General features: G+C 54.6%; 1 protein-coding gene across 4 annotated transcripts in view; it reads left to right on the top strand.

Annotated features, from left to right (window-relative positions):
* The first annotated feature begins 1951 nt into the window (after window positions 1–1951).
* The window catches only part of TFAP4 (transcription factor AP-4), a 30121-nt gene continuing 10774 nt past the window's right edge, over window positions 1952–21298 (top strand). Inside the window, exons 1-2 of one of the 4 annotated variants that reach the window (XM_074346394.1) lie at window positions 1952–2053; window positions 16144–16469. Coding sequence is in view for 2 of the 4 variants with exons in the window: in XM_074346391.1 (XP_074202492.1) it covers window positions 20340–20692 (353 nt within the window). In the remaining 2 variants the exon portion in view is untranslated. Of the gene's footprint in view, window positions 2054–16143; window positions 16470–19201; window positions 20752–21298 lie in introns of those variants that run through there. The other 3 variants (XM_074346395.1, XM_074346391.1, XM_074346392.1) reach the window with 3 other exon arrangements.

Here is a 21298-nt window from a genome sequence, read left to right on the forward strand (position 1 = left end):
AGAAGGGTGTCCTACACAGCATGTCTGCTTAGTAAAAGGCTCTTCAATTAACACACAATGCTAGGTCCAGCAGAAGCTGAGCTGTATGAGTATAGTTTCTGTCCTCCCAGAGCCTTTAATCTCTTCGGAGGGCTGGAAGTGAATAAGACAACATAGAGAAATGAGCCTCACGATGTAGGAGACGTAGGAGAAATGACGGGAACCAGGATGAATGAATGGCAGCAAATCCCAAGTTCTAGCCCTTGACCTTAGCCAAGGCATCAGATCCCTCTGTCTGTGAAATGGTGACCCTCATGTCTAATATGGGGCTATGTGAGGCTCAGAGGAGAGGGCAACAAAGGGCTCCCACCAATGCCTGGAGGGGAGAGAAAGTGCAGCAAATGGTAGCTATTAATGTTATTAATGAAGCCTGCAACTGTAAGTGGGGGTTCAGGCACAAGGATGGAGCTGTGGCAGGAGTGAGCTCAGGTTGACGTATTAACCTTGAGCTGGCAGCCTGGTGAGCGTTTTTCCCCTTTGGCGCTGGCTTGCCATGGCTGCAGGCTTGGGGCTGACTATGGGTGGGGTGTTTATTCTGGGAATCGGCCCTGGCTGTGCCTCACTCCCTGCTCAAGCGAGAGAGAAAGAAGGGCTTTGAGTCAGAATTGAGGGGCCTGCTGGGCCCAGCATGTATGACCCATCCCACCTGCCAGCAGGGTCCCTGGGCTGAGAATGCCCAGGAGGCACAGCCCCAAGGGCCAGCAAGGTCATTCTGGTTTGAGACACACTCTCCAGGTTGGGACTCAGCTAACCCTCTAGAAGGCCTGAAGTGCTCAGCTTTGGGAGCTCTGATGAGCTCCAGGATGCTCCTGGGCTGGTGTGTGTGTGTGTGTGTGTGTGTGTGTGTGTTTGTGTGTGTGTGCACACACGTGATATTGGAGGTCGCGGTGTCCAGCCCATGGAGGAGCCTTCATCAGGGCCAGCCACAGGGACATTCACCTGTGCAGTTGCACAAGCCTGACACTTAGCAGGGCTCATGCTTTGCTTAATTTTCTTCCATCGCCATCTTGAAACTGTTAATCATTTTTTAACACTGTTCAAAAATGACCTAGTCCACTTTCAATGGGTCCAGCAAATTGTGCAACCTGTCCTGCCCTCGTGCTTTGGTTTCCCCCAGTCTGTATGTAGCATCTCCCTTGAATGGGACATTCAGATCTACTCCTTAGCCACAGCCAGCCAGCCAGGAGTGGCTTAGATAAGCCCATTTCTTGAAAGGTGGTGGGGGAGCAATAATCGGCCTCTCTAACCTAACGGAATCAACCTTTCCGTAAAAGCTCAAGGCTGCTGTGTGATGGTGGGTAAGTCACTCAACTTTCTGAGTTTCTGGATCTAACAATATTGTACTTAACTTAGAGTGTTGGGAGGGTTAAAAGAGGTAGTTCATATAACATGCACAGTGTCTGGCACAGAGTAAGCGCCCAATAAATTAGAACTATTATTACGTTTTAAAAATTAGGATTATTACAGGCAGTAAATTGGAGGGAGGGAAGAAGGGAGGGAAGAAGGAAGGGAAGGGTCAGTCCCATCCCTATGGACCTGCCCCAGGAAGGAGGAGCTGCCCCTCTTGACCCCGCCCCTCCTGCCTTCTGAGGGAGGAGACTCCCCCAGGGCCGAGACGAGGGGGTGGAGGAGCGGGAGCGACACATTTTTGAGTCGTGACCAAGTGGAAACTCCCTCCCCGAGGCGGAAGCCGGGGGCGCCCCAATGGGGCCGGAGCCGCAGCCGACGCGGGATCCGCAGCCTGGGGGCAGGGCACCGCGGGAGACCTGGGCCCCGCCCCTCAAAGCATCTTGAATATGAATAAGCCTGCCAGGGAGAGAGGAAGTGGGAGGTGGCCCGGACCCGACTGGCTCCGCCCCCGCCGCGGGCCTTCGGCCAGTGGGCGCGGCCTAGCCGCGGACGCCCCGCCCCTCCGCCCCTCGCGGGGCCTCCTTCCGGCCGGCGCGCCCCGAACGTGACCTCGCGGGCGCGCGCCGCAGCCGCCCTGAGGGAGGCGCCCGCACCCCCCGCGCAGGTAGGGCCGCCCTTTGTCCCCGGTGCCGCCCCTCGGAGCCCCGGGTCTCGCCATCCTCCCTGGCCCGCGGCCTCCGCGCGCGCTTCCCCTGTTGATCTGGCCCCGGCCTGGCCGCTCTCTCAGGCGCGGCGCGCCCGCAGCCGGGGAGACGCGATAGGGGCCCTTTATTCACTCCGGCGCTGGCACCTGGGGTAGCGAGGGCTGCAGAAGCCCTGCCCTTATACGGCTTGTGTTCCCGGGCGAGAGAGGCCACCGAGGTGAATTAGTAGAATGTCCAGTATATCGGATGAGTGTCAGGGTGAGGACGGAAGCGGGGGACGGGCATCAACCAGGCGGCTAGCAGGGTCCCTAAGAAGGTGACTTTTGTGTCAAGCCCCGGAGGAAGCGAGGGAACAAGCCGGCGTCTGGGGTGTTGGGGGTAGCAGGGCATTGAGGCTGGTGTGGCTGGAGTGGAGAGAGGGTCAGAATGAAAGGGTGGAATCATAATAATGGCTCAGTGTTGAGCAAATGCCCAGCCAAGTGCTAGGTGCTTTATGCATATGTCCTTTAAGCCTCAGGACAGCCTGGACCTTGGCATTACTATTATCTGAGAGGAAATCAGGCCCAGGCAGGCTAAATAACTTGCCCAAGGTCACACAGCATTGGAGCCCAAGCAGACTCGCATCATTGCCTGAAACACACCCAGGAGACCCAGGGTAGGGTGACCTTGACCAGGTCCTGTAGGCTGCTCCTCAGTTTCCTCAGTACCAGAGGGAGAAGATGTGACTGACCTCCTGAAATGAAGGATGGGCAGGCATGGCCCTTTTGCTGACAATCTGCCCGAAAGCCGCCCACTCTAATTCATACCCAGCAACTAGGGCCCTGAAACCCAGCCTGAAATCAGTGCACAGAACGTGGGTGTAGCAGGAGCCTTCGAGGATGTCTGTTCTCCCAGGAGAGCCTTTTGTTGTTTGAGAAGCACTTGTCACCCTTCCGTGCTCTGGAGCAGGTACGAGTGGCTTCAGGGAGGGAAGGCAGAACGCTCAGAGCCTGGAATAGGCTACTTCTGGAGGTGGGCTGTGGGGAGTCCTGTGCGGCTGAGTGCTCCTGGGTAGTAACAGGCGGAGTCAGCCAGGCAGGCCGTGTGTGCCGGCCAGCAACTGCAGAACAAGCAGAATCACCCAAACATCCCTGTGAGCCTAGAGAGATTAACACACACACGAAACCCACCCATGTCTGCACTGGTAGCGGGTTCTCTGACTACTGCCCAGACCAGAGGGGAAGGGCCTCAGAGCTACCGATCTGGGCTCTGCTGGCTGTGCTGACCCTTCTCTCCTGTGGGAAGAGGGGAAATGTTTTCATGCTCTTGTGAAGATCTGCCTGTGCCTCTGATTCCGAGAAGCCTTGTGGATTCTAATGGGGCAAGAATGGCGAGTATTCTGCAATTTCCCCTTCTCCAGCCTGGCACAGCCTCCAGCCATGGCTTTTGGGCTGTGGTGTGAAATGTGGCCCTGGGAGGGTTAGGAGAGTAACCCAGCCCACTGTGTTGGAGCCTCAAGTCACCAGTCAGTCAGAGGTACTGGTGATATAGGACCACAGCAGAACTTATTGTCAGGCCCATGTTCAGAGAGGTTAAGTGGTTTGTCCAAGAGTGCACAGTTTGAAAGCAGCAGAGATGGCATCCTAGTCCAAACCATTTGACTCCAGAGCCCAAGCCCTTCCCCTCAGGGCACTGATCCACCCCAGGAGAGGGGACATAACTTCGTGCTTAGCTTGGAGACCCCCCACCATATACTCTGTAGGGGTATAGAGGTGGCAGAAGGGACAAGGACCAAACGGGATGGAGACACTTTCTGGTCTTCTCAGCCACACAGTCCCCGGACCTTGTCTCCAGGCCTTTATGTCTGTGCAGAATTAGTCAATCCCTTTTCAGGGTGGGACTGGTACAGGTGGGACCAGAGGCACCTGAAGGGGTGCCTGGGAGAGGGCTTCCTCCTCATGAAGTTTGGGGGTCCAGTGAATGACTCTGACTCTACCTGGGCCCCTGGGACCATCTGCACACTGGAGCTCTGGCCTCTGACCAGGTTGGGCAGGCTGGGAGTGCCCAGGTGGAGGGAGAGGTCTGAGGTGGTACACGTGAGTTGTGAGACTCATGTGGATAGAATGCCAGAAAGAGGGGAGAGCTGGTCCTCTCAAGTTCCCCCCGTGGGTTGGGGCTCGTTTCAAACAGTCACTCTCCATGCGTTGTTGCTCCCTTGCTCCCTCCGGACTTCTCACTTCCCTACGGATATTCTGAGTGTCAGAACCCCAGTGGGTTCTCAAACTGACAGGCTTACTGAACCAGTAAGTCCAGGGCGATGCCCAGGGATCTGCATTTTTAATGAGCTCCCAAGTGGCTATAATGCATATGGTCTTCTGACTAAACCTGGAAAACCACTGTCCTGGACCTCTCAGCCCAGCAGCCATGAGAAGCCCCTTCCAGAGCCTTCTAGCAGATCGCAGCCTGATACATGTAATTGTTTGCCAGGACCAAATTTAAATGCATTCCTCTCTTCAGTTGGGGCACTGTCATCAGCTGAGCTTCTCCCCTGTTTGAAATATATGATGGCGTCTCAAGCGATAGTCCTGCCTCCATCCCTCCCCTGCCAACTTTCCCAAAAGAGCAGGCTGGCCCAGTCACCCTCTCACTGCTCACTGCAGAGCTCTGTCCCAAGCTGTCCCCTCCTGTCGCTCTTCGCAGGAAGACGTTCTCTCAGCTGCTTCTCCAAAAGTCCTTGCTTTTGCTCACTTGAAGCCCTCTAGGGTCTGCACCACCTCCCCCTCTGCCCGTGGCCCCCTGAAACTGGGTATTCCCTAGGGTTCCCTCCTTGAGCCTTCTCTGCTTGATGCCTTTCCTCATTTGCAGTTGCACAGGCAGAAGTGAGGGGAACCCCATCTCTATTCTGAGAGTCCCCACCATTTATATGCAGTCTCCCGGGTGCACCAGGACTACATTTTTAGGGGCTCGCTTGATACCTCCTCTCAGCCTATGTGCATTGGAGCTCTTCCAAATTAGCTCTTTGACTTTGAGGGAATCTGGCCACACTTGTCACCTTAGGGTGTTCCAGCTGCTCTGGGTTCTGCTTGGCTCCTTTGAAGCCGCATGCCCTCGTAGAAGAGAGTGCCTGCCACCTTTAAGGGAGCCCGTCTCAGTAGCCAGGCTTCTTTGCCAGAGACTTCTGACTTCTTTCTGCTTTAGTACCCCCTCATCTTCCTGACCCTTGAGCACCCCCCCCCGCACCCCCGCATTGATGTCTGTCCTAGTGCCCCAGGCTTGCAGCCTCAGGGTCTCTTTTCTCCTTTCTTCCACCTCCTCCCCCCAGGCATGTTCAGCTCTGCTTTGGTAGCCTCTCTAGTGTCCCTCCATCTGTCCTGTCCTCTAGGGGCCTCTGAACTCCGCAGCAGCCTGTTTATTTCCCAAAAGGCCAACACTGCGCCTATGGACATCAGCTGAATGGGCAGCTCCCCCTCTGGACCAGCCCGTTGGCACCTCCTCAGAGATGCACAGCTTTCATCCATCTGTGTTAGGGGCCACATGGCATTGGGTCAGTCTTGCCTGGAGTCAGGGGTCTTGGTTTAGATCTTGGTTTTGCCCTTCTCAGCCTTCTGACTGGACAGATTCCTTGAGCCCTCCATTGAAGCATTCTCATTTTCTTGTCTGTAAGGTCAAGGCTGGTAATGATAGTCCTGTCTCACAAGGTTCTTACTTAACCTCATCTCTGGAAGTCCTTGGCATGTAATACTGCTTGATCTTTATTACCACATTTAATCCTCAAAACCATCCTGTCAGGTAGAACGTCACTGTCAGGCCCATCTTATAGATGAGGAGAGAGATGCTCAGAGAAGCCAAGTGATTAGTCCAAGGGCACCCAGCTCTAAAGTAGCAGAGCTGGGATTCAAGTGCAAACCAGTTCCCTCCAGAGCCTGAGCTTCTAACCACTAATCACGCCCCCCCCGTTCTCTTCTGTTCATTCGTTCATTCATTGGACAATTGTTGATGGTGCACCTACTATCTAGGAGAATAGCAGTGAAGGAACAGACACCCTGCCCCATCTGTGGAGGCGCAGGTAGGAAGAGATGTATAGGAACTCCTGTAGGAAATTGCCCGAGGCCCCTCTTCCTCAATCCCTGCTCAAGGGGCACAGGCCAGGACACCCCGCCCCCACCTCACTTCCCCACTTCTCCTTGTACCTAAAGGCCTGCAGGCATTTGACTGGATTTGGCTTTGACCTTTGTGAAGGAGGAAGTGGATCAAGGTGGGGGGCCTGGTGTAGGGCTTGGAAGCACCGGAATCCGCAGGAGATGGGGGCAGTGCAGGCATGAAAGGGGTACATTTGGGTACCACAGTAAGATACCACTTCACATCCCCAATGGCTGTCACAAAAAGGGAGGGGCAGTAACAAGGGTTGGGGAGGAGAGGGAGGACTTGGAACCCCCTCCCCCTGCTGGTGTGTATGTCAAATAGTGTCACCGATGGCAGTTCCTCAGCACAGAGTCACCCTCTGACACAGCGATTCCCCTCCTAGGTGTACACCCAAGAGAAATGAAAACATATGTCCACGCGAACACTTGTAGTTGGATGTTCACAGCAGCATGCTTCACAATAGCCAAAAGGTGGAAATGACCCAAATGTCCATCAGTAGATGAATGGATAAACAAACTGTGGTCTGTCCACAGTATTCCTCTGCTGTAAAAAGGAATGAAGCACTGACACACGCTACAGTGTGGGTGAACCTCACAAACGTGATGCTCTGAAAGAGTCAGACACAAAAGGCCATGTATTGTGTAAGTCTGTTTCTATGAAATGTCCAGAAGAGGCCAAGCCATAGACAGAAAGTAGATGAGTGGTTGCCAGGGGTTGAGGGCGGGGGTGTTAGGGGACACCTGCTAAGCAGTGCAGGATTTCTTCTGGGGTGATGAAAATATTCTAAAATTAATTGTGTTGATAGTGGCACAACGTTGAAATACTGAAAAACATTGAACTGTATACTTAAAATGGTGAGTTGTGCAGTATGTGAATTATATCTTGATAAAGGTTTTATTAAAAAAAACCAGCCAGACTTCCGGGCATCTACGTTGATGGAGGGCAGCAGGACAAGGATTCACCTTGCTGAGTGATGGGCGACATTACTTGGGTTTACTTTGCACTGGTTCTCGTGACGTGATTGCCGAGAAGTGACTCTGTAGGTAAGGTTTCCTTCTGGCCTCAGCTTACATGTTACCCCTGAGAGAGGCCCCCATTCTCCTCCCTTTGTCACTTGTCATCCATCTCAGCTCTTCCTTTCTTTTAGAACTATTCCCACACTTCGAATTGTTTTCTGTCCATGACTCTTGCTGGGCCGAGTTCTGTGAGGTCAGGGGCTTGTCTCTGTGTTGTTTGCCGTGTATTAGGTACTCAGTAAATACTGGTTCCCTGAATGAGCCATCCAGGCTGATAACTACCGGGGTAGGGATGGGGGCTGTGAGGTCCAGGCTGGGGTCCATCCTCGCTGCAGGGGAGGGAGCCAGCAGGCCGGGTCAGGGTGTCTCCCGGCCCTAGTGGCTTTCTTTTTCTCTGTTCCAGTTCCAGGAGAATGTCTCTGGAAAGGAAGCCCGAAGCCTGGTCTGGCTGGGAAGCGGGGAGTGGGGAGGGGAGCGGAGGGGGAGCGGGGGCTGGCCTGCCTGGGGAGGAAGTCTGCAGCCCCAGGCTGCCGAGGGCGTGGTGTCTGTGTTTGCACCTTTGGAATGTGGCTGATTCACTCTGGGGGGAGCCATGCAGCCACCGCTGCTGCCTTGGATCCGACATCTGGAGGCTGGATTCCAGGAGAAAAGAGACAGATTCTTGCAAGCAGATGTCAACTTTGAAGGTCAAACTGAGCAATGGAGCTGAGGAGGAGGCTGAGCGGGTCCCACACCCCCATCCCCGACCCCAGGATTCTGAGAGAGAGGTGAGGTCCCATCTGGAGCCCTGTCCTGGCTCTAAGGGGACAGCATGGGGCAGGGAAACAGTGTGAGTTCTGCAGTCAGACTTTCCTTCAAAGACTAGTTAGTTAATAGCTCATGCAATGGTGAAGGCCAAGGGCCTAGCTGGTCCAGTGCTCAGCAGTGGTCCAGGGACACTGGCTTGCATCTCCTGGCCCAGTGTCCTCTGTGTCACTTTACTCTTGGGCCATCGCTTCCCTGCAGACTCCCAGCTTGCCTCTCCCTGGGGCTCCAGCAAGACCCTAGGCTTGCCTCTTTTGTTGGCCCAGTTGGGGCCCAGCTCATCCTGGACACTGATGGGACAGGTCTGGGTTAGGAGTTTACCCCAGTGCATGGCTGACACCCCAAGAGCCACGCAGAGAAAGTGGAAATTGGGGGTCCCCCAAAGGAGCCAGTGCCAGGGCATGGGCAGAAACGGCAGACACGCCTACTCTGCTGAGCTGACCCCGTGGGCCTGGCTTCTAGGGCTTGTGCCAGGCCCTGTACTGGGCTCTATGGCTCTTACCTAAAGGGGTGTTCTGCTGGCTAAGTTCCGGAAGCTCTTAGAAGCTCATTTTCTCCAACTGTGGAATCTCATAGGATTCTTTTCAGGATCCATTGAGACAATGCTTGCAAATTCCTCAGCACCTGCCTGGCCTGGAGGAGGTGTGATGCTAACTAGCCTAACTCCCTTACTCTTCTCAGTATCTAGTTCTGTGAGATCTGCCCTGTGGGCTGAAAGGATGGTGCGCACGTATGTGCCTGTGCGCACGTGTGTGCAAGTGAGCGTGCAGGCCCCTTTCTCTTCTCCAGGGAGTTTTGTGTTGTTTGGCTTCTCCCCGAGAGGGTTAGGGACTACCAGGACAGAGGGTGGAGGCAGGAATGACAGGCAAGGGGTGGAGGGAGAAGTGGGTGGGCCTCACCTGTGGGCCTGCAGGCCCAGGCCTGCCCCTGGGAGTCCTATCCCTGTGCCCTCAGCTCCAGCTCTATCCTAGGAGTGGCTGCCTCTGTCCCTCCCTCCCAGGCTACAGCCTAAGCCTGTCTGTCATTTGACCTTGGGGTGGGGGTGGGGGAGGAGGGGCCTGAATCAGGCTTGCGATTTCCTGTATTCTGTCTCCAGGAACACTGGAACCTTGTGGGGATGGTCAGAGGGGATCCCAGGCCTGGGGCTTCTCAGAAGAGGAAACCCAATGCCCAGAGTAGTCTAAACCTCTCAGACACCTCAGGGGAAACCTGGAGCTTCTGGGAGGGTGGAGGGCCAGCCTCCTGCAAGCTTTTTGCAGCTATTTGTAAACTGAAGTCAAGCACTGCCCAGAATCCTCTAGTGCTTGAAGAGTGTGCCTCCCCTTCCTCCCTGAGCTCAGCGCCCTCCACTCCCACCAGCCCTGTCTGCTGGCATCCCTCTGGGACGCCACACCTGTGTGGGTGCCTGCTCTTCCTCACCAAACCAACCACGTCCTCTGACTCCCAAACGCTACCTCCTCAGATTCCTGCCAGCCTCCCGCACTCTTGGTTCTGTTTCTCTGGACATGGTGGGTTGAGTACCTCTGTGAGGAGCCTGCCACCACATCAGCCAACGCAGCGATGGGGCTCCTGCATCCGTCACTCGTCCATGTCCTGCATGTCCTGAGTGTAACTCTGTGACAGTCATCCCAGGCTGCCGGGACCAGACTGCCCGCTCTCTTCTGGGTGTCAAACATTTTTTAATGTGTTCATCTAGTCTTTTCCATTATACAACAGAATCTTGAAATTGAAGGACGTAGTAATGAGAGCTGCATTTTCTGTGCTCTAAGTGCTTTTTAAAAATTGCGATATAATTCACATACCATCAAATTCACCCTTTTGAAGTGTACAATTCAGTGGGTTTTAGTGTATTTACTGAGTCGTGCATCCTTCTCCACCATCTAATTCCAGAACATTTTCATCATCCCACAAAAGGAACCCTAGCAGATTCATCAGTTGTAAGAAAAGTACCGTTCACATGGGGGATTTGATAGTGGAGGGGGTGCTGTGCACATGTAGGGGCAGGGAGTGTATGGAAAATCTCTGTACCTTTGCTCAAAATTGCTGTGAACTTAAAACTACTTTAAAAAATAAAATCGATTAAAAACAGAAACAAAAGGAAAAAGAACCCCCAACCCATTAGCTGTCACTCCCCATTCCTCCACGCCCCTGCTCCAACCACTGGCAATCACCACCAGTCTGCTTTCTGACTACAGATTTGCCTGTTCTGGACATTTTCATAAATGGGGTCCTACAGTATGTGGTCCTCTGTGTCTGGCTTTGACTGAGCATCATTTTCAAGGTTCATCCATATTGTAGTGTGTGTTAATGCTTCATTCCTTTTTATGGCTGAATAATATTCCATTGTCTGGATAGATCAAAATTTGTTCATCCATCCATCCATCAAAGGACATTTGAGTTGTTTCTACTTCTTATGAAGAATGCTGCTATGAATATGCGTGTACAAGTCGTTTTGAAGACAAAGGTTTTAGATCTAAGTGCTTTTTGACAAACACCTCATTCAGTCCTCACAGCACCCTTATATGTCAGTGCTGGCATGATCCCCCTTCTTTGGGCGAGAAAGTGAGGCTCAGAGAGGTGAGTCAAGGTCACAGCTGGAAGCTGTGGAGCTGGGACCCTCCTGTCCCCTGGCCAGCAGGCTCCGGTGGTGCCTACTACAGTGCTTCTGTTTTTAGCAGAGCCTTGCCCAGCACTGTCCCACAGTTAATACTGCTGACTCTTCAAACAAGGGCCACGCACACCTCAAGCCCCAGGAGGGCTCTGCGTGTGTCATCTGCTCAGTGGCGACCCTGTGGCTCCAAGGGGATGCACCTTAGGGAGGTACGAGAAGTCCTTACCGCCATAGAATCCTCATCCACAGGTCCCGGTGGGACCAGGGTTTTCCCTTGCTTCTCAGCCTGCACCACCTCGTGGGGTACCAAGCCCCAAACACTACTGCCCCTTTTGTTCATTTGCAGCCGCTTTTCTGGGGTTCCTGGGCTGCCTTTCATCTCTTGCTTCTTGGGTTTGGCACATACCCGTGTGTCACCTGCTGGTGGACTTTGCCCCTTCCACCTGCCGGAGAGTGTGGTCTGGTGGGTAATTGCTGTCAGACAAGCCCAGGTTCATGTCATCTTTGCCGCTCTGGCTGTGTGGCTTCGGGTAGGTTTCTAAACTTCTCTGAGCTTCTGTTTGCTCATCTGTCGTGGGGGTCACAATAATATACCTGCTGATACGGTGGTTGTGGGATTGACTAAGGGAAGGGAGATGAGGGGCTCACATGGTGCCTGGCACCTTGGAAAGCCGCAGTTAGTCGTCCTCACTGCAAGGCAGCAGGCCTGGGTGGGGGCGGGGAGCTTTGTGTGTCTCCCTGCCTTTGGAGCCAAGAGAGGCTCCCATGACTCAGTTCTGCCCAAGAAAGGGGAAGTCAAGTCCATGCCTCTGAGGCTGGGGTCCCCAGGGACCTCCTGTCCTGCTCCCTTCTCTGACCTCTGCCTGTCTCCCCACCCAGTGCTTCTGGCAAAGCCCCATGCATTCTCTGCTGCTTGCCTGGGCATACCCTCCACCCCTTCCCCAGATCTGCAGCCCGGACCTGCTGCTCCGTGGCACGAGGGCTTGGATAATGGCGAGACCGGGGACCACCGTGAGTGGGTGCCACAGCCCACAGCCTGAGGCAGGAGGGGCAGTGATGCGGAGGGGACCTGGGCCAAGGATGGGAGGGCCTCCTCTGGCCGCTGGAGCTGAGCTGCAGGCTCCTGCCAGGGAAGCCCTTTCTCCTCGCTGCTGCTGCTCAGCCTTTCCCAGCCCTGCCCCTCTCCTGCTTCTCACATTTCAGCTTCCAAGTTCCTGGCATTGCAGCCACTGCTGCTGTGGTCACTGTACCAGACAGATGTTAACCCCCAGTGTGCTGGCAGGAGCAGCGCTGCCGCAAGGTCCAGAGGTGTTGAGGGGGGAGAGCACCATCCTGAAACCATCCTCTGCTCAGCCAGGTTCCCTCTGGAGAGCGTATCACATCTCCTTCCTCCCTGTCCGCCCAAATTTGAAGCCGAGGCCTTCCCTGACCCCTGGGAGTTGCTCCTTCCCCTGGCTGGCTGGGCACTGACCGTCAACCACAGACCATGGCCTCTGTATCTCCACGAGCCTGACCTTATCATTTCACACAGACAGGGTTTTCTCCCTCCATACCCCTCAGCCCCGTCTTGCACCTGGCTTTACCTGAGCAGGCCTGGGCCACCAGGACCAGGTGAGCTCTCAGCCTGCAGGCAGCGGCACAGGCCATCGAGGAGGAGCCAGAAGGGAAGCAGGCACTGGCGCAGCCTGGCTAGGTGACCTTGGGCAAGTCCCTGGGGTATAAGGGAGTTAGGGCCCATGGTGTGGACAGAACAGGGGATGCCTGGTCCATGGCAGCGCAGGCCACTTGGGCCCACGAGCACACACGCATGCCTCCTGACATGACATGCCATGCCGGGGCTTAAGGCCCCCACTCCAAGGAGAAGTCCTCCCATTTTCCTGGCTGCCTCCCTCCTCACAGCTCACCCGGGTCTACTTTCTAATTAGAGCAGGCCTCTGTTTCTCCCCGGGCCTGGCTGGTCTTAGCCTACCCTTCTCCATCCCCAGAAGGGACTGGCTGTCCTTCCTTCTCTCCTCACCCTCTTCCACTCCTCTGGAGGAGAACTAGCTGCCCAGAGGGACACTGGACAGCCTCTCCGAACCCAGCGTCACCCCAGCATCCTCTTCCCCTACCCCCTGCTTCCTGTGTGAACCCTTTCCTGAGCCCCAAATGCTCCCTCCCGGTTTCTTAGGGTGTCTCTGCTGACCTTTTGTTCTCTGGCCATATGCCCTTGGTGCCTTGGCTAACTTAGTCTCCTTTCCTGATGACCAGAGATCCCGATGTCCTGTCTTCTGTGTCCCCCTGCATGCCTGGTGGGAAGGGCCCAGGCTGGTGTCAGGTCCCAGCTTTACTGCTGGGCTGTGCCTCAGGCTCCCCATTGGCCTGGTGGGATGGTTATAACCGCCTCGTCTGCTTACAGTCAATTGAGGAAGTGGTCAGACAGCCATTTCTGTCTGAAACCGAACCAGTCCAGCCAGGGTGGCCATTCGCTGAGTGTTTATAAAGGGGCTGCACCAAATTGAAGCAGATGACCTGGTTCCTCCTGGTTGATATGTTGAAAAGGAGAGGGACGTTTCCCTGGGGGACCCAGGACAGGAGGAGCTGAGGGAGGGAGAGGAGAGAAGAGGGCAGGAGTCTACCCCATGGGCTGCAGTGTCAGGCCTGGAAGCACAAGGGGCAGGACCAGAGGTGGGGGCAGGGGACATGCCCCAGGTGGACTCTAGCCCCCTTTTCAAGGGCTTGCTTATGAGCAAAGTGAGCCAGGTCGGGTTCTTAGAAGGAATTGGGCATCTAGAGCTTAGGGCCTTTGGACACCTGGACAGGCCTGGTGCTCTGGGGATCTGCAGGGCCTTGGGGGTGTGGGGAGGTGGGCGGTCAGCCCTTCCACCCCAATAAGTGCCTTGAGTTCCCCAGTGTGTTCAGGCTCCAGCTTGCACAAAGGCATCGTGTGTGCCGGGCGCCCCCTAGTGGTTGGGAGGGGGACCCAGCCTTGTTGGCCCAGAGGTCTCCCTGTGATTAGAGTAGGAAAGGAGACCAGGGCATTGGGGGATACTGGGATTTGCTCCAAACCCCAACAGAGGCATCTTATCCCCATCCTGCCTTCCTGGGAGCATTCAAGGTCCTCTCCCAGGCAGGGGATTTTTGCTTCTATGGGATGTCATCCCTGCTCCAACAGCTGGTGTCCACAACCCCCCCGCCCCCCACCCCAAGCAGGCTGGAGTACCTGAAAGGCCATCTGGCCCGTCCATCCTTCGCTTCTGGGCATGTTTGTGTAGAGGAAAAAGCCTCAAATTAGGTGGGGGCCCTAAATACCTTTTCAGGTTCCATTCCCAGTCCTCTGTAGGTCCCTACGGAAGGTCCTTAGCTTTCTCTGCACCTCCTTCATGCTCCCCCATCTGTGGTAGCAAAATTCTCCTGTGACCCCCAATGACTTTTGCCCTTGTATACTCTCCTCCCATTGAGCATGCATGGAACCAGTGAATATGACCTACTCCCGTGATTAGTAGGTTATGTTATATGGCACAGTTGTCCTTGAGCTCAGTTATCCAGGTGGGCCTGACCTAATCACACAAGCCCTTTAAAAGCAGAGCGTTTCCTCCAGCTGCTTGCAGAAGAGGACATTAGAGAGATTCTAAGCAACAGGGGGATGGATGTGTGGGACACTCTCCGTTCCTCAGATGGAGGGGCCACCTGAGAGTGACCTCTAGAAGCTGAGTGGGCCCCAGCTGACAGCCAGCAAGACAACGGGACCTCAGTCCTATAGCCACAAGGAACTGAACCCTGCTGACAAGCAGTGAGTTGGGAAGATAATCCAAGCCTCAGGCAAAATTGCAGCCCTGCCTGACACCTCAGTTTCACCCGGCAGGACTCTAAGCTGAGAACCCAGCCATGCCACACCTGGCCTTCTCCCCGTCTGAACTGTGCGATGATAAATGGTGCTGTCTGACACCAAGAAATTTCTGGTAATTTGTTACACAGCAACAGGAAATGAAGGTGTTCTTATTTAAAGAGAAGAACAGTATTCTAGACACACAAGTAGGATAAAAGTTTAAAAATAAGGAAAGTCCATCTGCCCTTTTCACAGGTGCTCTGCAGAGTGGAAACCCACAGCGGCCGCTGCGCTCCCCTAAGTCCTCCCTCCACGCCGCTGTTTACATCCACTTTCTTAGGGTTCAAATCTCTCACCTGAGCTTCCAAGCAGCCTTCCTAGGGCAGGTGTGTTCTGGGAAAGGAGGCACTGACGGCACCTTTGGAGCAGCCAGATCCCACTTTGGCTGGAGAAAGGAGCTCTGAACCCTGTGCTGTAGGGGATCCCTGTGATTTCTGGGGCTCCCTGGACTTCTGGACATCTTTGGGGTCAATAAAGCCCTTTAAAAATAACGCTTTATTTGATATAAGTCACATACCATTGAATTCACCCATCTAAACTGTACAATTGAGTGGTTTTTCGTACAGAGTTTTGTAACCATCACCACAATCAATATCAGAACATTTTCGTCACCCCCAAAAAGAAACCCCCCTACCCATTAGCACCCACTCCCCATTTCCCCCTGACTCCCCCTCATTCCCTGGAACCACTAATCTACTTTCTATCTCTATGGATTTGCCTATACTGGACATTTCATAGAAATGGAGTCATACGGTTTGTGACATTTTGTGTCTGGCTTCTTTCTCTGAGCATCATGTCATAGTTCACCCACGATGTGCCCTGTGTCAGTATTTTCTTTCCTTTCCATGCTGAGTAATACTGCATCGGATGCATGGATGGACCATGTCTTTTGTGTCCAGTGGTCAGTAAAGCCCACTGATGACTCATTTCTCCTACCTGGAATTTGGGGGTGGGGCTGGGGGAAGGGGAGTAAAGGGAAATTTGGGGGATGGGACTGGACAGGCTTGGGATTGACAACACCGAGGAAGGAAGGCCAATGTTCTGAGGTGTCCCAGGCCACACTGCCTTCCCAGGCTCTTTTCCCCAACCCAAACCAGCCCCTTCTTCACACCTGCTTTTCAAACCCATGTCTGCCCAGGGTCTCTGGCCCCAGAGTCTAGCTGCAGGTGGGCCGGCTGTCTGCCAGGGCAGGACGTGATAATCTGCATTTCTAACCAATCATCCATGGGCAGTTATTTCATTACAGTCTTCACAGAGACGCCCCTTTTAAAGGGCAAACTGCAGGCCGATTTTCACACCGCCAGATCCTACCTGGGAGTGTCTTTACCGTAAAGTGGGCAAGCCCCACGTTCACCAGAAAAGCACCTTACACCACGCCTGCTTCCTCTCACCTGTGACAAATTCTAGCAGGGAACGGGGGAGCTTGGCCCCTCCCCTGTCCCTCCCCTGCACATCGCCAAGCCCTGTCATTCTCCCTGGGCCAGCTCAGATGCCTCTGCCACTGCCACCTGTGGCAACTCAGTATCAGTGATAAAAGCAAATACCACTTATTAATGCTACAACATGCTGGCTGTGTCACTGACTTGGGACAGCCTGTGAGCTAGGTGCTGTGTGGCCTCTGTTTTACAGACCAGGAAGCTGAGCCAGCTGAAGGAACTCACCCAAGGTCACCCTGATGACACCTGGAGCTAGGGTTGGGGCAGTACCTGGATTCTGAATCATACAGCACGGCTTCTACTCCTTCCTGGAACTCTGTTGTCCGAAGAGCAAGGAGTGTGTGTAGACAGAGATAAGGTCTGAGGACTGTGATACCCGGTGGGTATCTCAGGTGCCAAGCAGAAAAGAACGTCAAGAAGGTCCCAGACACAGTAAAGACAGAAAAGAGAGCTCTTTGGAGTCACCAGTGGGAACGGCTGTCGTGGAGTCCTGGGGCTGGATGGAGTGAGGAGGAGAGGGTAAGCACAAGCCCCCATTTCAGGGAGTTTTGCAGTGATGGGGAGCAGTGAAAGAGGGGTAGCTGCAAGGGGATGTCTTGTGGAATTTTTGTTTTTAAACGGGAATAAAGACAGATTATTCTTAGTGTGGGAGCGACTGTTGGTGAGGGTACAAGGTAGGGATGCAGGAGAGGAAACAGCTGACCGAGAGACATCTTTGATTAATACACATTCTCCATACACTGACAGAGCATGGACACTCATCCAGACACAGGTCAGAGGGCAAAATTCAGGTACAGGCAGGGAGGCAGAGGTGATGACCGGACCATGTGGAATTCCTCTCCTACTTGTTTCCATTTTCTCAGAGAAACAGGACATGAGGTCATCAGCTGAGAGTGAGGAGGGAGAGGAGGTGACAGAGGTCTTGAGGAGAGAGGAAAAGGTGGGAGGGAGGATGGACCAGGGCAAGATGAAGGGATCACCAGCTGCCCCAAAGAGCCACTTAAGGACCTTGGTCCAGCAATTAAAAACAAGAGCAGTCAGCCAGGTTGTGGGGTTTCCTTTCCTCAGCACTGTTCAGCTCCAGGGGACAGAAGCAGGGCAGGTGGGGGCTTGGGCTCCCAAGGGAGAGTGCATGCAAGGTGACTATATTGGTGAGCTGTGAAATCTAAGCTGGACGGGAGGCAAGTGAGAAGATAAGGAGAAAGGCATTGGTCGGATCAATGGGGTCTGTCAAACCACAGCCCATGGGTCAGATCCAGCCTACCGACCATTTCTTTTAAACATTTTTTTTTTTTTACTGTGCTACAATATATATAACATAAGATTTGCCATTTTAAAGTATACAATTCAGAGGGGTCGGTATAGCTCAGTGGTAGAGCGCATGCTTAGCATGCACAAGGTCCTGGGTTCAATCCCCAGTTCCTCCATTAAAAAAAAAGTTATAAAAAATAAAGTGTACAATTCAGTTGCATTAATTATATTCACAATGTTGTGAATCACTATTTCTGAAAGTTTCCATCACCGTAAACAGGAACTCCATAACTGTTAAGCAATTGCTCCCCACCTCCCCTCCCCCTAGCCCCTGGTAACCTCTTACCTACTTTCTATCTCAATGAATTTGCCTGTTCTAGATATTTCACAGAAGTGGAATCATACAACATGTAACTTTTTTTGTATCTGGTTTCCTTCACTTAGCACCATGTTTACAGGGTTCATCCATGCTTTAGTATTTAACAGAACTTCAGTCCTTTTTAAGGCTGAATAATATTCCCTTGTATGGATAGACCACATTTTGTGTATCTCTTTAATCACTGATGGACCCTGAGTGGTTTTCACCTTTGGGCTATTGCGAATAATGCTGCTGTGAATACTGGTATATGATTATCTGTTTGAGTCCCTGTTTCCAGGCTTTTGCATATATACCTAGGAGTGGAATTGATGGGGCACATCGTAACCTTTGCCAGGTTTTATGACCCATGAACTAACGATGGTATGGTAGAGAGAAAAATGGCTCCCAAGATGTTCATATCCTAATCCCCAAACCTGTGAATAAGTCACCTTGCATGGCAAAAGGGGCTTTGAAGATATAATTAAGAATTGTGAGATGGGGAAATTATTCCGCCTTATCTGCGTGGGCCCAAGGTCATCATATAAGGATGACAGTGGGGATCAGAGTCAGAGAAGGAGGTATGAGGACAGAAGCAGTTGGAGCCATGCACTTTGGAGGTGGAAGAAGGGGCCAGGAGCCAAGAAATGCAGGCAGCCTCCAGAAGCTGGAAGAGGGGAGCAAATGGATTCTACCCTAGAACCTTCAGAAGGAATGCAGCCCTGCTGACATCTTGATTTTACCCCAAAATAACCCACGTGGACTTCTGAGTACCCAAGAATGAATTTGTGTTGCTTTCAGCCACTAAGTTTATGGTGGTTTGTGACAGTAGCAATAGGAAACTAATACAAATAACTTTTACGTGCCATTTACAGAAAAAGTTTGCTGATGCCTAATTTAGAGCAAGAAGGTGAGGGGGCAAGTCAGGAGCTGAGGATCAAGGGGATTTTGCTGAACACCCTCTGAGGGCTCCAGAGGACACAGTGGCCCGAGTTTAGGAGTTGGGAAGGGAGGGAGAGGGGATCGGACTAAGGGGTGTACGGAGTATACAGGGAATGGAAAATGGCCCAGAGTTTGGGGGCTTCTTGTGCTACTGTCGTGAAGTGGGTAAGTGATGGGAGAGCGTTGGAGTGGGGCAGTGGGGGCAGTGATGGTATTTCAGCCCTCGGGGCAGGAGCAGCTGAGCCAGGGCAGAGGGGGTTTGGGTTTGTGCATCTGAGACAGCTCTAGATGAGAAGGCGCCTTTGGCAGAAAGGGGAGGCCAATCTGAGTGACAGTGTGCTCACAGGACCAGGCTCAGGCTGGGTCAAGGCATTTCTGTAGAAGAAAGCAAGGGGTAGACCCATTTCTCATTTGTTCATTCACTCAGGCCCTGTGGACGTTGTATACAGTTGTGTGGCCCTGTATCCTATGTTGTCCCCAGGTGTCATCATTCCTGTCCCCAGAGTGAAGCCTCCCAGGGACTGTGATGTTACATGGTTCAGGATCTGCACTTTAAAGAAACAGCCCAACAGCTTACTTTAAGGATGGGAAAACAATTGCGCAAAACTGCTAGGCATCTACAAGATGCTTGAAATATCTAATAACAATAACATTTCCTAATAATAACAATAATCCTTGTTATCAGTAGGAGTATTTCAATTAAGAGGCGCGATTTGGGCGGAACTTGGAAGGCGGATGGAATTGGGAAAGGCGGTGGGCAGGAGGGAGGACATTCCAAGGCAGGCGCGGTCTTCCTGAGCCGGGGACCAACCTCCAGGAGTCAGGGGAGGGGACGCGGAAAGCGGGGACGGAAGCTCACAGTCACAGCGTCCCTCCCACCCCCGTCCCAGGCCTTCACCTCTAGTAGAGGGCGCACCCTGGCGGAGGAGCAAGTGCCGCACTGGCTTCGCCATGAATGGGAAGGGACAGCCTTCTGCCAGCCCAGGCCAAGGTGGGGCGGGCCTCCCGCTGTCCAGCCTCCCAGCGGAGGGGTAAAGCAAGGGGGGATTGGAGGGGACCCGGCAGCAGCCACTAGACCTCCTGCTGGTGCTGGCAGCCTGCCTCCCGGGCCGCTGCTGTCCTGGCCCGCCTCCACCCTTCCCTCCCCCACGGGGCCCCTGCTTCCTAAGGCAGCCCCAGGATCCCAGGCGCCCGGCGCGCCCCCTTTACCCTCCCCTCCCCAGCTCCGGGATTCCCAGGCTCTGGAGCCCAGGCGGACGGCTAGAGGCGGGCAACGGGGCAGGGAGGGAGTGAGGGAGGGGGCTGACCAGCCTCTGAAGTCGGCCCCAAGTTACATGTGGGAAGCGGTGGCTGTGACGCAAGTTTCCAGGGGGCCCTGGGCTCGGAGGGAACGCGCCAGAGCGGCTCCTCTCCATGCAGTTGCAACCATGAAAAAGAAAAATCCCCGAGCAGTACCCCAAGCCGCCTTCGCCGGGCCCAGCTGCGCGCCCCCGTCCCGCAAAGGCCGCCGAGTTCGCAGACCCTGCACCGGGCAGACCCCGCCGGACCCCCGGCGCACGGGCTGGGCTCCCTCGCGGTGGCTGCCTTTTTTTTTTTTTTTTTTTTTTTGCTACGCTTGCCAACCTGTCAGCTGATGGACCTCATCACCCATAGTGGCGCATGTAGCTCGGCCGCAGCTCGCTCCATTCACGCCGCGCCCCCCGAGCCAGCCAGCAGCCCCCGCACCCCAAGCCTGGGGGTAGGCCCGCAGACCTTGGCTGCCACCCACCCCCGGGGGCCCGCGCCCTTTTCGCCCCAGCCTCGCGCCGCCCGGGGGGCGCAGCAAATAGTCCTTTGTTTACATGCAATTCCTTACTCCGCGGAAGGAGGCCGGGGGAGTGCTGAGTTTTCACCAGCTGTTTCCCGCCTTGAAACAGACATCTGATCAGCTGCAAACACACACACACACACGCACACACATACACACGCCCGGGGAGGCAGGCCGGAGAGACCTCCCTCCCGCCCCTCCCGCCCGCCTCCCTCCCCTCGCCGCCGCCGCCGCCAGCATCTGGGACCGGCCGATTCTGCACCTCCGTCCGGCGCTGCCCTTTGATTCGGATTTTCATCTTGCATTCTCCGGCGGACCGCGGGACCTGGCTCGTGCAGAGGAGGGGGGCCGATCGCTATGGAGTATTTCATGGTGCCCACTCAGAAGGTGCCCTCTTTGCAACATTTCAGGAAAACAGAGAAAGAAGTGATAGGAGGGCTCTGTAGGTGTGTACTCCTCCTCCCCCTCACCCCCTTCCCACGATTGCAGCCCCTGGCCAGCCCGCCTGGGCGGGCGCGCGTGTGCGCACGCATGGCCCGAGCCGCGGACCCTCTCGCCTTTCTTAGCCGCTGGGGCGGCTGCAGCCCCGCGTGCCGGGCTCCGGCCGCCCGGGGACCCTCCTCCCTCGGAACATGAGGGACCCGAGCGGCCCTGGTCACTTTTGTCCGCTGCAGGCGGGCGAGTCGCGACGTTTGTAAATTGCAAACAGACCCACGTGGTTCTGCAGCAGTCCCGGCCATGCTTGGTGCTGGTGGCTTTCCCCCCCGCGCTTCCTCCTCCCCCCTCCCGCGGCGGCTTCCTTCCTCTCCCTCCTTCATCGCTCTCTGAGCGCCCCCCCTCCAAGGGGGTCTGGGGGGCCCCGGGCGAGCGTGGGGCCATGGCGCAGGCAGCTACAATGCAGCCACGCCGCGGCTCCGGGCGCGGGGGGGGGGGAGGCGGGGAGCCGGGTGGTGTGAGTGTTTGCAGGGAGCACGGCTGCAGCGGGGTTGGGGG

The sequence above is a fragment of the Camelus bactrianus genome, chromosome 18 (genome assembly GCF_048773025.1).
Source record: "Camelus bactrianus isolate YW-2024 breed Bactrian camel chromosome 18, ASM4877302v1, whole genome shotgun sequence".
Lineage (NCBI taxonomy): Eukaryota > Metazoa > Chordata > Mammalia > Artiodactyla > Camelidae > Camelus > Camelus bactrianus.